At 32.9% G+C, this 15,357-nt stretch overlaps 1 protein-coding gene across 47 annotated transcripts in view; it reads right to left on the minus strand.

The window, feature by feature from the left end:
• Rims1 (regulating synaptic membrane exocytosis 1) overlaps nt 1-15,357 on the minus strand; it is a 405,270-nt gene that overhangs the window by 83,154 nt on the left and 306,759 nt on the right. For 17 of the 47 annotated variants that reach the window (XM_074079910.1, XM_074079953.1, XM_074079928.1 and 14 more), the window contains 3 exons: nt 9,951-10,133; nt 8,764-8,876; nt 4,790-4,819 (listed from right to left, as the gene is read on the minus strand). In XM_074079910.1, the coding sequence (XP_073936011.1) occupies nt 4,790-4,819; nt 8,764-8,876; nt 9,951-10,133 (326 nt within the window). Of the gene's footprint in view, nt 1-2,039; nt 2,125-4,789; nt 4,820-8,763; nt 8,877-9,950; nt 10,134-15,357 lie in introns of those variants that run through there. The other 30 variants (XM_074080134.1, XM_074080175.1, XM_074080164.1 and 27 more) reach the window with 4 other exon arrangements.

The raw sequence follows: 15,357 nt of genomic DNA on the forward strand, positions 1-15,357 counted from the left end.
GCTTTCTATTTTCCTCTGCACAAAACTTGAAAGTGAAAAAGAGGTGCTCCCTCTACTCAGTATATCTTGCAGGTTGAGGTCTGGTATGTGTGAAATGCCTAGAAGCTTTAAAGCTTATGATACCGTTTCAGATAAATACATTTGAGTCAGCAGAATTGTTCTCTCTGGGTTGTTTCACACTCTGGGCGCCCAAAGTTAAAAGAGAAGGCTAGGGTTTGTCACAGGCAGGCAGGAAGGACAAAGAGAGGAAGAGAGGGAGGGAGGGAGGGAGGAATAAAGTAGACACATTACTAATAGAGCTCTAAATAGTGAACCTCTAAATAATTCTCCATAAATATTCATAATAAGTATTCAAGAAAAGCAATGCTTTGGAAGATTAAGAAACCTGCACCTTTAGAAAGTGTGTGTATGTGTGTGTGTGTGTGTGTGTATGTGCACATGCATGAGTGCACGTGTGCCTCATGTACTCTACCACAGAGCTATCTCCCTAGCTCCCAATCATCAAAATCTTACCTACAATAACAGGAAATCATTCACTTGTGCCAATATGCTACTTACTAAATAATAATGAAATGTCAATGAAATTGAAATCCTTTGGTATTAAAGACAGTTAAGATAATGTGGATTCTGAAAAGCACACAAATCAGTTTACTTATTTTAGCAAAAGTCAAGTATATAATCTGTTACCATGTCCACCACCACAGTACACTACTAAAATAAGTTATCTTTTTTTTTTTAAAGAAAATTCACATTTTATTTAGATTGAAATAAACTATACAAAATTGATTTTTTTCACCAAAAATAACAGCAATCTTTTCTGTATTATTTCTAAATAAACCACAAAACATTTATTTTTGTAGTTTTTTTCTAATAAGTCAAGATGAGGCAGTATATATAATCACGGAAAAAAGACAGAACAGACAAGCCAGTTGCCTGTAGGGATGGCATAAATTCTGTCGTGAAGCAGAAGTGTCCAACATCGACCTGATGAAAAGCTTATGAAATGTAGGCTCAACAAAGGAATGTAAACAGCAACAACCAGGTATAGAGCAACAATGCAGGCCCTTCCACTCCAACTTGAACTGCAACTGTTCCTTTAAGTTCATTTGACAAAGACAAAGTCTACACTGAATCTTTGTTTGGTGAGCTCACAATTCACTCTCTGGTAATTCCCTTAACTGTTCATTACAGATTTTATCTGTTTTTTTCATTGCTGGGATGGAATCTAGAGCCTTGTACATACCAGGCAAGCACTCTACCACTGAGCTACCATCCCAGTCCTTGGTTTTTTTGAGACAGGGTCTTGCTATGTAGCCCAGACTGGGCTTGAACTCGAGATCCTCCTGCCTCTGTCTCCCCACAGTCATTATAACAGATTTTTAAACTACACTTAGAACTTCTACTAGTCAAAAGTCAATAGTGGGCTTCATTATAACATTATATAAAATGTATTCCTTTCTTCCTTATCAACTGCCATTTATACAATAACCGGTAAAATGAAAAATTACTAAAATTAATATTTTTACTTTTTTACCAAATCTAAATAATGTTAATGCCATAGTTCCATACAAATTTGTTTTTCATAACATAGGTTTGATACTCAAATATCAGTGCAGCAAGCAAGGTTTTTGCCAGTATTTAACATAGAAAAGCATAGGTAATTTGAGCAATTATTACAGAAACCTAGAACTTAAAAACACAGTTATGTAGAGACAATCCTTAGCTTGGTCTGGTTATTATAATTATTACATATCTTATTAGTGAACTACAAAAGTAAAAGCAACAAAATGCTATTTGCTCTTCGTCCCTGTTGAAATAATTTAAGTACTTGGACTCGAATTGCCTCTCATTATCCATGTATATAAATTATACATATTTTATTCATACTAAAGGAAATTATATTTGTAGAAAACATAGTGATGTGCTTTGATATCATTCAAAATTGCTTCCATAAGCCATAATTTTAATGTATTTAAGAAATACTATTTTCTAAAGGCATGTAAATTAGAAATTTATTACGACAATAATATTTTTCTCACCTTGAAGCCATTTAATTTCTGGTTCAGTTTTGATCTTCTTATATTATTTCGATGCCCCCAAACTACATTCATGGGCTCTTTAAAACTGTCCAAGAAATGTAGCAGAGAGGGAAAAATTGGCTTACTTTTAGCATGAATAATTTAAAATAGGCCTAAAAGCAGTCTGTGAAACCTAAAATGATACAGTCTCCCAGCTTTCAACATAAAGAGTTAAAAGGTAAATTAAGCTGTAAGAACATTATTTATAATTCCTTAGCTAACTTCAAGCCCAAGGTTGTGTTATCTTTTTAAGTACACTGGATTCGTTTTCTCAAGTTGATGGATAATTTAAAGGGAAATCTGGGTATTGATTTAGCTGAATGGTGACTAACTGGGTCACCTTGGGAGGTCAGAGAATACAGCAGGCCTCTCCAAGATCTTGGTGTGGTGAGAAGAGGCGCAGAGGACCGAACGCGGGCCGTGGAGCCAGAATCTGCGTCTGCCTCATAGCAGCTTTGTTACTTTGGGCATTCTACTCATGCACTTTGACTCAGTTCTATTAAACACGTGTTGCTACAATAAGGTTGCAGTGCATGCACTGCAGGTATTCAGTAAGTGCTGTTTGAATGTTGGAAAGCCTGTAGAGAGACTGGTTAAGAAAAAAGTCAGACACCTGTGTCTAGTTTGCTCTCCTATCACTTACCAAGTGAATGACTGATAAGGGGCCAAGTTTTTAAACTTTGAAAGCTTTAGATTTGACAGTTGGAAAGTAAGGATATTATTGGTGATATCTCAGGTTGTGAAAATATGAGATAAATATATAACGCTCTTAGCTGAGTTATCAACATATACACTTTACCATTAATGGTAATAGCATGTTACACTTCTCTTTATGTGGCCTTACAAAAATGTGCTGAAAAATTAATACATTGGTCCTGTATAGTTAGAGTGGCTATCTCACTTTGCCTAGAACTATCCTGATTTTAGCACTGAAAATCTTAAATGTCAGCAAAATCTCTTAGCCCCTGGCCAACTGGGAACATTGTTTGTTCAGTAAGTTCATCGACAAATCATCAAAGACAAACTTTGACTAATAAGCCTGTTGGCCTGTATAGTCAGCTAAGAATGGTGTGTCCTACTGCTCACTTATCCAGGAAGTGAACACTCGTGATAACCTGAATTCTTCACTAAGATACATCCCAGAGAGGAGGGACTACAGCTCTGAGGAGTGTTATTTCTATGCTGAGAACCATGTATTTCTTTTGGAGCCTAAAATATGACTTTGGAGAAATATCTGAGCTTGCTTCTATCCTTTTTGGTTGTTGAGAACTACTTTCGGTGGGTGAAGGCATGACCTTAAGTCCTAGAGGAAATGTGTAATATTGTCTGTGGCTTTATGTCATTATAGATGAATTTTGGGATATGTCTCTGGTTGTTTGCAGTCAGATGGTCATTTCTGTGAGGCATATCTACACCCTGTCTCCAAGCAAGACTTGACAAGGTGATGACACCCCTCATCTAGGACATACTGACCTTATACAAACAACTAACCATCATGCTCTGTAGCAAGGTCATAAATATACATACTTCATGCAAACTTTTTTGTTATACCATATAAATTTTTTGTTTTGATAAGTGAATTATATCTTCTGGGTAATAATGCATATACAAAAAGAACTCAAAATATAGAATTACTATTTCTTTTCTTTCAGGTAAAAGAATTAGGTCACAATACATTTCTAATATAAAATTCTGAGGCTTTTGTCACACTAAAATTAATCCTTCAAATCTAACTAAATTCCTAAGAACAAATTTTAAAAGTTTTTTCTGAATTTGAGTTTCCTCATTCACAAAATAGGGATGGTACTATTCTCAGGACAAGCTCTGAGGGTCACTATGGACAACACATTGACTCAATCAATCCACTTTCAAATATTGGATAAATGTACTTTTATATAATTTTAAGTATTAGTGACATTACTACACTGAACTGAAAATTCATATTCAAATACTTAATCAGGCCAATCACAATACTGAATAAGAAATGGTGTGGGTACATATATGTTTGTAGTGAGGCCTGCAGCTTATTGGAAACTCAAGTACAAAGACCAAAATTAAAATGTGATCCAAAAGACAACAGGGAGAAGTTCAGAAATGTGTCAACATGACACCCTGAATGAGCTTCCTTTCCTCTACCTCTCAGAACAGAGAATTTATGAGTATCATACAATATTGAGGGCCAGAGTACAAACATTTAGGTAGCTGCTTTGCAGAAGACTGACTGTGATGAGGGTTTGAAAGTTTACTAAGTTTACTGATAAAAGGACAGTAAAATCCAGGGACATCTGCTCCTTTGTAGCAGAATTTACCCTGAATAGGTGAGAATTAAACCCTTTTTTTATGAAAGCAGGGAAATGAAAACAACAAAAAAACCAGATATAAATAAAGAACATGTCGTGTATTATTACAAAATATATTAACATATAATATTATGCAATATCATTTCCAAAGACAAATGAATTTTAGTTACCAATGTGGACAAATTTTGAAGCAAAACTATTCATAGTTTTAAAGGAATATTTTCCTCTTTGTTACAAGCTTCACCTAATATAAAAGAATAGGTAAGTGCCTCACAGAAATCATTTCAGGGAAACAGCTATCTGTCAAATAATTTTCCTCATTATTTCAATAAGTACAGCTAAATAAGCTTTTGACTATTAGAAAAGAAAAGTAGCAATATTAAATAGCTAAAAAGTTACATTGATATTTACCTTTAGTAGAAGACTTATAGTTTTCTTGTTCTTCAATGAATTAAATGCACATAATGATGGAAACAAAAGAAAGAAATCAGCAAATTTATAGTTAGACATGGAAATATGAATTAACACAATGGCATGAATAATAAAAATACATAACATATGATGTGACATGATAAATTGCAATGAGAAACCATGAGGAAGTCTCAAATATGGTACTAAAATTAATCGAAGAAAAATAAATACAGCAATTTAAAGATTTAAAATAAAACAAAAATGCTGGGATATTAATATGTTTGACATTTGAAAAGTATATTGCATAGCACTTTTTCTTGACTTTTAAGAATTGTATATTTTAGCACCAATTTCACTAAACATTTTAACTTAAACTCATAATGGTTTTATATTGTAAATGTATTCAAGGATACTTAGTAACAAAAACTTTTACCATCAAAAATGATATTTCATACAATTTGAAATTTCATAAATAAAAAAATCAGTTATTAAGTTCCATATTTACTAATGAGTACATATTTTACTTGCCCTGTAGAAAGCACTCTATATTTTCAAAATGGAAAAGTATATTCTAAATTAAGTAACATTTTCTTCTTTCTCAAATTAATTATTTAAAAATATCCCAAACTAAAATTACTTGGTTTTGATAGACTGTATCTCTTAGACATTTCCTAAAGCTTTATATCTATCCCTTTGTTAGTATTTCCTATGAGAAATATTGTTGAGTTTTGGGTAGCAGATGTAGAACAAAATGCATAACACAACTGGCATACCACTGTCAATTTGCAAAAATACTTCTTTCAAAGACATCCAGTTGTGTACACACAAAAAAGTCAATTTGTTTTAGAAAATCACACATTTTTATATAACCAATCATGCTGCATTCAGCCTCACCCTACTTAAGAATTACAACGGAATACAATGTTGAAACGCAAGTAAAGAACTATCACAGAGGTCTTTGATTTCAATTTTCATAAACTATTAGTTTCCTAAATTATATACTACTTTTTCTATTACTTTTATCACAAAATCTGTACTCTGATCACCTCTTTGATTTACCTCTAAATCTACTTTAAAATTGTCAGACTCATATAATAAATAGGCTGATTCTCAATTTTAAAAAGGAATTTTAAAATATATTTCCAACAATTAAGTAAACATATCCTTCCAAATAATATATTAGCCTGTAAAATGGGAGATACTGCTTTCATGGTATACAAAGAGAATATAGTAAATCTCCTTTACAAGAAAAAACATATATATCAATCAAACAATCAGATTATCCTGATACATATCCTAAAAAGTATAGATACTATATACAGAAACCATATAGATAAAATTATCTTATGAATACATCAACAAATTGTATTACTATCGAGGAATCTAAACCATCTGAAATATTTGCTCTTACCAATCAGTTGTTTATCAACTCTATTATTTAAAAAAAAACAACAGAAAACCACGCTTCATTTAAAAAATGAAAACAGCAAAAAAGAGAAGACCAGAAGGAAGTCAAGTGCAGTAGAGGCTCAACCAAATGCTTTGTATGAGACAGAACGGAGTTTAGTAAATACAATCAAAAGAAAAAAGAGTAACACAATTCTATATCCTTAACAACAATGGAATCAATCTTAAATACAATGTGCTAAACACGAATGAAACCCATGCACCAAATTAGAAATTTGCTTTTGAAAACATATGTTAGGACAAACACAGCTGTTATGTGAACTATTCAGTTTTAAATAGATCCTTAAAAATATGGCGGCAGATAGTGTTATCATTTACCAAAAGTCCCAAAGTATACATTAGCATCATAAAATGCACCAATTCTGTTTTATTTATAGAAGAGCATTTATATATCATAATAGATGCTTGTTGTCACATTTTTAAAAAGCTTTCTCAAAAGAGATCAGTGGAGGGGGTGAATTGAAGTATGATTTATTTGATATATTACAAGAACCTTTGTAAATATTCCAATGTACGCCCACCCAGCACAACAATAATAAAAAAAACCTTTCTCTATATGATTTTTAAGATCATATGCTTCAGAAAACTCAAATGACCACCAGTGTTTACTAGTATATTTGTGATACAAAATATCAAAAAATAAAAAAACCCCTCCATCAATGCCATTCTTGGTCACTCCTTTCTCCCCCACCTCAATTCAATCATTAGAAATTCATGATTTCTCTGAAACACAATTGTAAACATGAGTATCACAAAAGTAACATTGAGATTAACAGTATAACATGAGGTTTATTTTTTTTAAATCCAACATACAATGCAAATGATCTTGCAGAAGCGATTCTAATTTCTATAGAAATAACAAAACTGGAATCTCACTATGTGAGAATTATGTGCAGTACCTTCATATGCTTTTGAACAATAGTGTACTACTTGCAACTGGAGGAAATGCAAAGAATTTTAGGAGTTCATGACCTTTTGAATATCAGTATAACCAGTAACACTGAGTTTGTAGCTAAACACCAAAAATTGCAGTGCTTTCAGTTGTGCAACAGGAGTTCATAAATGAATAATTTAAATAAATACCAATTTTTATTTGTAAGTAATTAAAATAATTTCATCTGGCTTACTGCTGTAATTTAAATGACATTAATTTTGAATAATCTTCTCAAAATGTTCCCATACAATAAAAGAAACTTTGTTAAACACATCAATTGATAATTCTAATAAATTAACTACTATGTTAGAAAAGAAAGTCAGAGTTTCACAAAGAATTGTATTTTCCTGATTGACTACATGGATACCTTTATAGCAAGTCTGAAAACTAAAGAATGACGACCAACAGGAAGTATCATTTAAAAAAAATCCAAACCCAGATTTTATTGTACCAGTTCAACTCTACTAATAAGTTGATACCTCTTAAAATTTATACTAATTTTTCTATAATCACATATTCTGCATGATAGACTATGCCACATCAGTCTATGAAACAATGCATTTAACTTTTCAGATCTTTAAAATTGCTGAGATATACTCAGTGAAACACTTAGATTACATGGGAATTATGTACCCAGCACCCTCAATATGGAATGAAATGTAAGTTTTACATCAGTGGCAACCAACAATTGAAAAAAATATTCAAAATATTAACTTTTCAGTTTCTTCATAGGGATGAAGGTTTTCAATACCTGTTTTAAATATGTCAATTCCATTTACATTACAACCCCAAATTAGAAAGTATTTCAGTAATTTTTGAATCTCTAATAAGATATATGGGACAAAGTACTAATAACAAATCTATCTTAATCCAGTATTTAATTCATTTAGCTCAGGAAGTTCAGAATCTGGTTTCTTCCCTCTCTCCCTCTCTCTTCTTCTCTCTCTCTCTTTCTTTCTCTCAACATACACACACACACACACACACACACATACACACACACACACACACTCTATCAGAGACAACATGCTCTTTCCTCTCCTTAGGAAAATACAATAATCTATATGCTTAAAATAAAAGAATCTCTAGGCAACATGAACTACTGAAAATGACATTAAAATGTGTCTAGGTTATTTTCATCATTGAATTTACAAAAAATATAAGATACTGCCAAGCTAAAATAAAAAAAAAAAACTAGTAAATCTCATTCAATATGATTGTATTTAATTTCAAAATGTTTTATAAATAAGGTAAAGTAAGTCTTCTTTTAACATATAAAAATATACTGTATGGATGTTTATTTCCATCTTCTATTCTACCTTTATACCTTTGTAAAATTGTAGGATCCATTCTTGTTAAATGACGATCTAAAATTCATTCATTTACTCACTCAACAAAAACCAGTATACGCCATGAACCACTAAAACTAGGTGCTGGGGATAAAATTCTAAGAAAGTTAAATTCTTAGGGTTCATTGAACTATGTAGAATCGAAACTATTCATTTAATAAAAGCAGTATTAAAGAGGAGGTTTTTTAATCCAAGATCTTTGGACAATGATCTCTGTTGGATACCTTGTTCTATACTTCCACTCCTTGCTGGCACTTGTGGGAGCTGTCTTCCCCTGCGACTGCTGAAGGATGTGTCTGCTGGAGGAGACTGGGTTGGACTGCCTTGTCGGTGCATTCTGCAGGCAAAAAGCAAAGGGGAGGATGAAATTTCAGTGCAACCTGCCAACAACCTTTTCCTTCTTCTGATAACTATGAAAATAGGTGTAAGACCCCTAACCGAGCCATCAGGAGGAAAATGAAATATTTTTCATGATATGTGTAAAAGGAATAATAAAAAAAGGGACTAAAAGAGACTTGTAAATGTCTGTCACACATAGTTCTGTATAATGAACTCCTGAACTGAGCTGAATCTGACTCACTTCTTGTTAGTTTCCTATGAATCTGGGCATTCTGGGCTAGTTATTTCATTTTGTTAGTGCTAAACCAGATTTATCTATCTACAGCCTGTGGATCTTAAATAAAGAAATTAGTGATGGAAGGCTGTTGCCTAAACTGCTGCTAGTAAACTGATACACGTTTGAGAACTACTTATCACTGATAAGTGTAATTCTTGTTTTGGACACTTATCTAAGTTATCAATTGCTTTTTCTTTCTTTTTAAGTAAGAAAAACCTTGAAAGGGTATTTAAGATAACCCTGGACATGTGCTGTGAAATATACTGACACAAGGATTGAAATTACAAATGGAAATTCAAGAAGCATGCAGATACATTACTCTTGCTCAGGATTAAACTGATCTCCATTTGCTAGCATTCAAACACTTTTTTTTAAATGAAGAATTTTTATTTACCCTAAGAGTTTATGAACACATTGAGAAGGTGTACCTCTCACACTCATAAATTCCTCTCATGCTCATTAAAGCAAAGACATAATAGGTCTGAGTAGTTTATCATAAAGAATTTCACATATTTGATAAATTGTATATGAATATGCCACAAACAAATGAAAGGACATAACACAGCCAAATTCAGTTGTCAATGATAGCTAATTGGCAGAAACTATAGAATACCACCAGCACAGTGAAGATAGATGTAAATAATACAGGATGTGGGAGAGGTGTAAGTGCCACAAAGAAAGGATTAAAACTATGGTGTCATGATGAGTGAAAGCTTGGAGTGCTCAGGAAGGTGCAACACCACACCAACACCCGAGGGCAGGACATGAATGCTGAGCTGGACACTGAATAGCAACCTTGTCAGAAGCGGAGAAGGTGGCGCCGACCCTCCGGGGGCGAGGTGGTGCATAGAACACAGTGTTCTGACACTAGAGTGCTCACTCGACCTTGAGCGAGCGGGGTGTTTTCCCCTAGGGACTGGATGATCAGTCGCTCTTGGGGCTGCGTATCCCCTTCTAGAAAGACATGGTGGGAGCACCCTAAAACATTAGGGCCAAAAAACATCTTCAGTCAGCAGGTTCACATTAATTTTATACCAACACATTTGTGCATGGAAAACCTGGTTACCATTACAAGTCACTGATTTTTAAAGAACAAGAAGAAAACTCATCACAATTACTAAAATGAAATTCAAATCAAACACATAAGTCCTTATTGCAAATATGAATGTCACTTGGCTTGTAAAGGGCTGATATAAGTTTCTCTAATGTAACAGACCTCTTATGAGTTCCCAATTGGAGGCGACTTCTGTCTTTTGGTTTTTGTTGAGTTCTACTTCCAGTGCCTAAAATACAACTTTGCAGAGAGCAAGAGCTCAATAAAGATATGTTGCTTGAATGAGTATGTACAGTTAGAATGATGAACACAGGGATACTTCAAGTACTTGCCTTCAAGAAGAAATAACTCACTGTAGAAACCTGTGTATATTTTTACAATGTTCATAAGTTTACTTTTCAATGAGCAAATCTATGGCAAACAGAAGCAAAAAGAGAAGGTTTGTAGAGATTAATATAAGCAAACTAAAAAATAAAAATAATGTAAGTTGGATAATGCTTCATTAATTCATAGAATGAGTGTGAATGATTGATATATGCACAGAAAGCATATTCCCTCACATATGACAGCATCTGAAAACATCTGTCAATATATTGGCAGTTATCTACATATAGTATTCAAAATTTTTATGAAGCCAAATTTTTAATGAAGTACATACATGCTTTTGCCTTTGTCATTTTCAGTATTATCTTAAATAAGATGCATTATGTACTATCTTATCAGATGGAAGAAAATAACATTCATCCTTTTAAAGAAATGATTCACTTATTAAAAGTGACCTTGTGAGAATAAAAAATACATATTGATCACCAAAGTATATTAATAAACACTTTATTCAATTTGTGTTTAGTTTGATAATGTTTCTTTTAAGTAAAATACTTTTCACAGATATGATTATTTTGATTCAGGGTATCACTTTCATTTCTGAACAATAAAATGAAAATGAAATGTCAAAAGCAAAAAGGTACAGATTAGGTCAGCTTAAGTCTTTAAAAATGGTACATTTTATCCTTTTAAGCCATGAATTGATTAATGCTTTATCAATTCAAATCCTAAAAACTGTACTGTCACCTCCATTTCTAAATAAAAGTAAACTGATGATACGCCACATGTTAAAGTTGTCCATTCATTCTGAATTGGCGTTCACATAGCTGTAGAAAGTTGATTGGCAGGAGAAGGATTATATGACCAAGTTCTTTCCCATAACAAAGAACAACGAATACTCGTACAATGGATATATGCTAAAAAACGTACAACAAAACAGCAACAAAAAGAATAGTTTTATCTGAAACTCTCTAAAAGTCGTTATTCTAAGAATCAAATTGTTCAAAATACACATTTCGAATGTGGTTTGAAAATTAAATCATACAATTCTCACACTAGGAACTAGAAATTTCATGTCTAGAATAATTTCACTAAAAGCTTGCTTCCTTCTTTAATGTTATTTATAACCACCAAAAGAACTTAAACATAACCTGAAAGGTGAATAATTTAGGCGGAAAAATTTAGAACCAAACAGAATGGCAAAAGGATAAAAAACAGTTTTCGAAGCAAACAGCTTTCTGGGTGAACACTGTACAGTTTTAGAATATGTGACTTTTATATCTGTTGAACCACAAGGAGGTTTATGGAGAAAAAACCTGTTGTGTTTGACATCAGTCATTTGGCACAAGATCTTCTTCTTCTGTTTTTTTACATGAACTAAAAACCCCTCAATAATGAAACAGTTCCTGCCTCTACCCAATCTGTAGTAAGCAAAAGTGCACAGATCAAAGAAGCATAGAAAGCCATTTTGCTTGAGCAAGAGAGGATTGTGGTTATAAGGCTTTAGTTTACAATGGGAAGCTGAGAGAGAAACAAAGAGAGATGAGCAAGGTTGTACAGAGGAGAGACAATGGAACCAGCTATGGTTTGTTTTAGGCAAAAGAAAAGATAACTAATCAAGAAAACCTACGTATAGAAGTGTAAAGTTGAGAATCTATGCTGTCAATGTTTGATCATAAAATTGAATTTGCTAAGTATATAACGATGTAAAAACAAGGAAAGAGATTTAGAGCAAACATATTAGAAAATGGAGCGGAGTAAATGATGAATAAGTAACATAATAACTATTCTTTAAGGATCATCAGCATCAGGCCATCTACACACTCTAGGCAATTAATGTGTATGTGTACAGATACATGAATGTAGGTATCTAAATATACACATACTTATCTATGTGCACCTTTCTGTAGTCTTACATCCTGAGAAATATAATTATGTTATTTTATAAATGGAAAATCTAAGGGTCATAGAAAGACTTTCAAAAAACAAAGAGAGAAAACATGGTAGAGAGTTTCCACACAGTTCTGTCAATACCAAAAGTTGCTCTCTTTTCTTTCTGGTGAGACAGCATTTGTTTCCATATCATGAGATGAAAAATAGTAGTTTAACATCTCAAAAAAAAGTATAAAACTGTTTAACAGGACTCAACAGAATTTTACTCCAAAAGTTTGAAAGGGCTCTAAATATTCAGAAAATGGCATTTAATAAGAAGCTGCTCTGCCATATATAGACATATTTATAGATATCCACAGATATCTATAAATAAATTTATATGTACAGATCTTTCTATCTACCTATCTACCACCTATCTCTCATCTATCTATCATCTAGCTCACCATCTCCAAATGCTTATCTAAATATTACCATTGAGTTTAATCCATGGTTTGTTTCTTCACCTAGACTAGTGTTTTGACTTGGACTTATGACACATTTCTCACCAAAACCTTAGATCATTAGTCAGACATTTCTGTTGCAGCAAATTACTTCTACTAAAGCCTAAAAATATGATTCTGGGGCTTTTAAAATGACTTGCTAAAGGAGGGATATGCCTGTGGTATTTAGGGTCAAATCTTCAAAACGGCTCCTCATATGATGGCCCCTTCCAGGCTTGCACAGGCTAGTTCCCATAGCAACAGAATAACATAAAAAGCACACCTTTAAGCAATTCTAAATAGTAGTCTAAACAAAGCATCCCACAGTTAGGGTGCAGAGTGTAGTTGCCACAAGAAGAAAAGTTACTAGAATGCAATGCAGAAATGATGCTAGCAGTTCTTGTAGCTGAACTTACTTGAAGATGAAAGGTAAAACTTTCACTTTACTAAGAATCTTCCCAAGAGAATATGAAGCACTAATTTAAATGGCTCAGCACAGAAGACAAAACCAGTTCTTTTCATCCTTGACTTACAACTGGTCATCATATCTTCCAAAATATTTTCTTACAAGGTTATTTCTCATGGAGTCACATTTGTGGAAGCCAAAAAAGGCTTTTAAAATTATGACAACAAAATTTTGTTAGAAGCTAATGCAAAACTGGAAGGTATTAGTACCAAAGATCAAGAATCAATATCCAGACTGGGGCAGTAGATGCCCCAGTACAACAACAAAAAAATTCAGTGTGGGAAGAATTCACACTGTGACCTCACTTCATCTGTAGCTAGATGTTAACTCAAAGTATCTTTGGAGAAATTAAAGATAATGTAACCTAGAAAATCAGGTTGAATTCTTTTGTAAATATTCAACAATTCAATTAGAAAACTAGGCATGTGTTTTATGCACCAATAAAAGTCAACAAAGAGCTGTAATTCTAACCAAAACACCTACTAATATAAAAGGTTAGTTTTTCTTACGTTTTTGTCTCATGTTTCTAGTTGTACTGGTACTGTGGTTCGAATTCAGGGCCTCCTGTTTGCAAAACAACTTCTCTACCACTTGAGTCATACCTTCAGCTCTAGAATTTCTGTTATTGTTAGCTGATTTCAAATTAAAGAACATTAAAGTAGAAACATAATTGGCATTATTTTCATCTATCTATCTATCTATGTATAATCTATCTGAACTCTGCTTCATTTACTTTCTCAAAGTCCAATCCCTTTTTCTACTCAACACTTTTTTGAGTTCTGTGAATTCTTATTCTATTATAAGCAGTCCAGGGACTATTAGCCTGGAGTAAATTTAATCTCCTGTTTACCCATGTGTCATGACTTCCCTTATTTCATACCTCCTTTCAGATCTCAATTCGATGGTAATATCCTCTGAGAAGCTTTCTCTTTTTTTTTGCTGTTCACTATTTTGTTCCTTAAACTTAAAACATAGCTTGAAACATATTTTAAATTAAATGAATCACTAAATTTTTGTAAGATTCCATCTCAACCATACCTATTTTGACAGCCTCACTGGTGTCCTGGCTTTTTCAATCCACTTTCCAAAATGCTGTCAAAGTGATCTACGTTTTTGGAGCTCAAAACTGATCATCTGCCAACCATGTTTAGTATTTAACAATGACTTATAAGAAGTTAAGATTCTTTGGCCTAGCATTATTATGGAATAGTCATGTCACACATTTAAACTCTCAAGATGTCCCCAATTTTATTTTCAGCTCTCTTTCCCATGCTTTGATTACATTCTCCATTCCAAAACTGGTAGTTTCCCCAAATTCAAGAAGATATTTAACATCTTAAGTGTGTTCTCACATTGTTCCCTGTCGTGAAAAACTTTACTCTTCACATTTGATTTGTATCTATATTTAGTTCAATAATGACAGTTTATGAATCATTTTCTAATTTCTCCTTCCTCTACTCATTTTTCTGTTTTCACTATACTTGTGCATACCTTCATAATACCTGGACACTGGAATGTACTCATCCATTTATATCTGTGTAATCCTACATGTGCTCAACAATTGTAGGATAAATGAAAAAGTTAAAGAATATGTATCACTTGGACATTTTTAGATGTGTTTGCAGGTATGAAGAAATGTATTAATATATTGTACCTAAAAATACTAAAGAACTTTATTGAATTGGATGAACTGTAAATAAAAGGTCAGTAATTCCTTATAACTTTTACATAAACTCAGCATGTATCTGTGATTGAAAAGCACAAGAAGAATTTTAGATTATCCATTTGGAGAAAAACACTTTTTAAAAAAAATATAACATTATTCAGATAGATAACAGACACTCAAACATTTGCATATTCCAGGTAATATATTCATTGGAAATATTTAATATCATCTCAGAGACAAAATATTGAAGTCCTAATATGTATGTAAGAATGAGCATGGATTCAACCCTTGTTAGTCAACAGAATGATCATGAAGACAAA

Source organism: Castor canadensis, chromosome 1 (genome assembly GCF_047511655.1).
Source record: "Castor canadensis chromosome 1, mCasCan1.hap1v2, whole genome shotgun sequence".
NCBI lineage: Eukaryota > Metazoa > Chordata > Mammalia > Rodentia > Castoridae > Castor > Castor canadensis.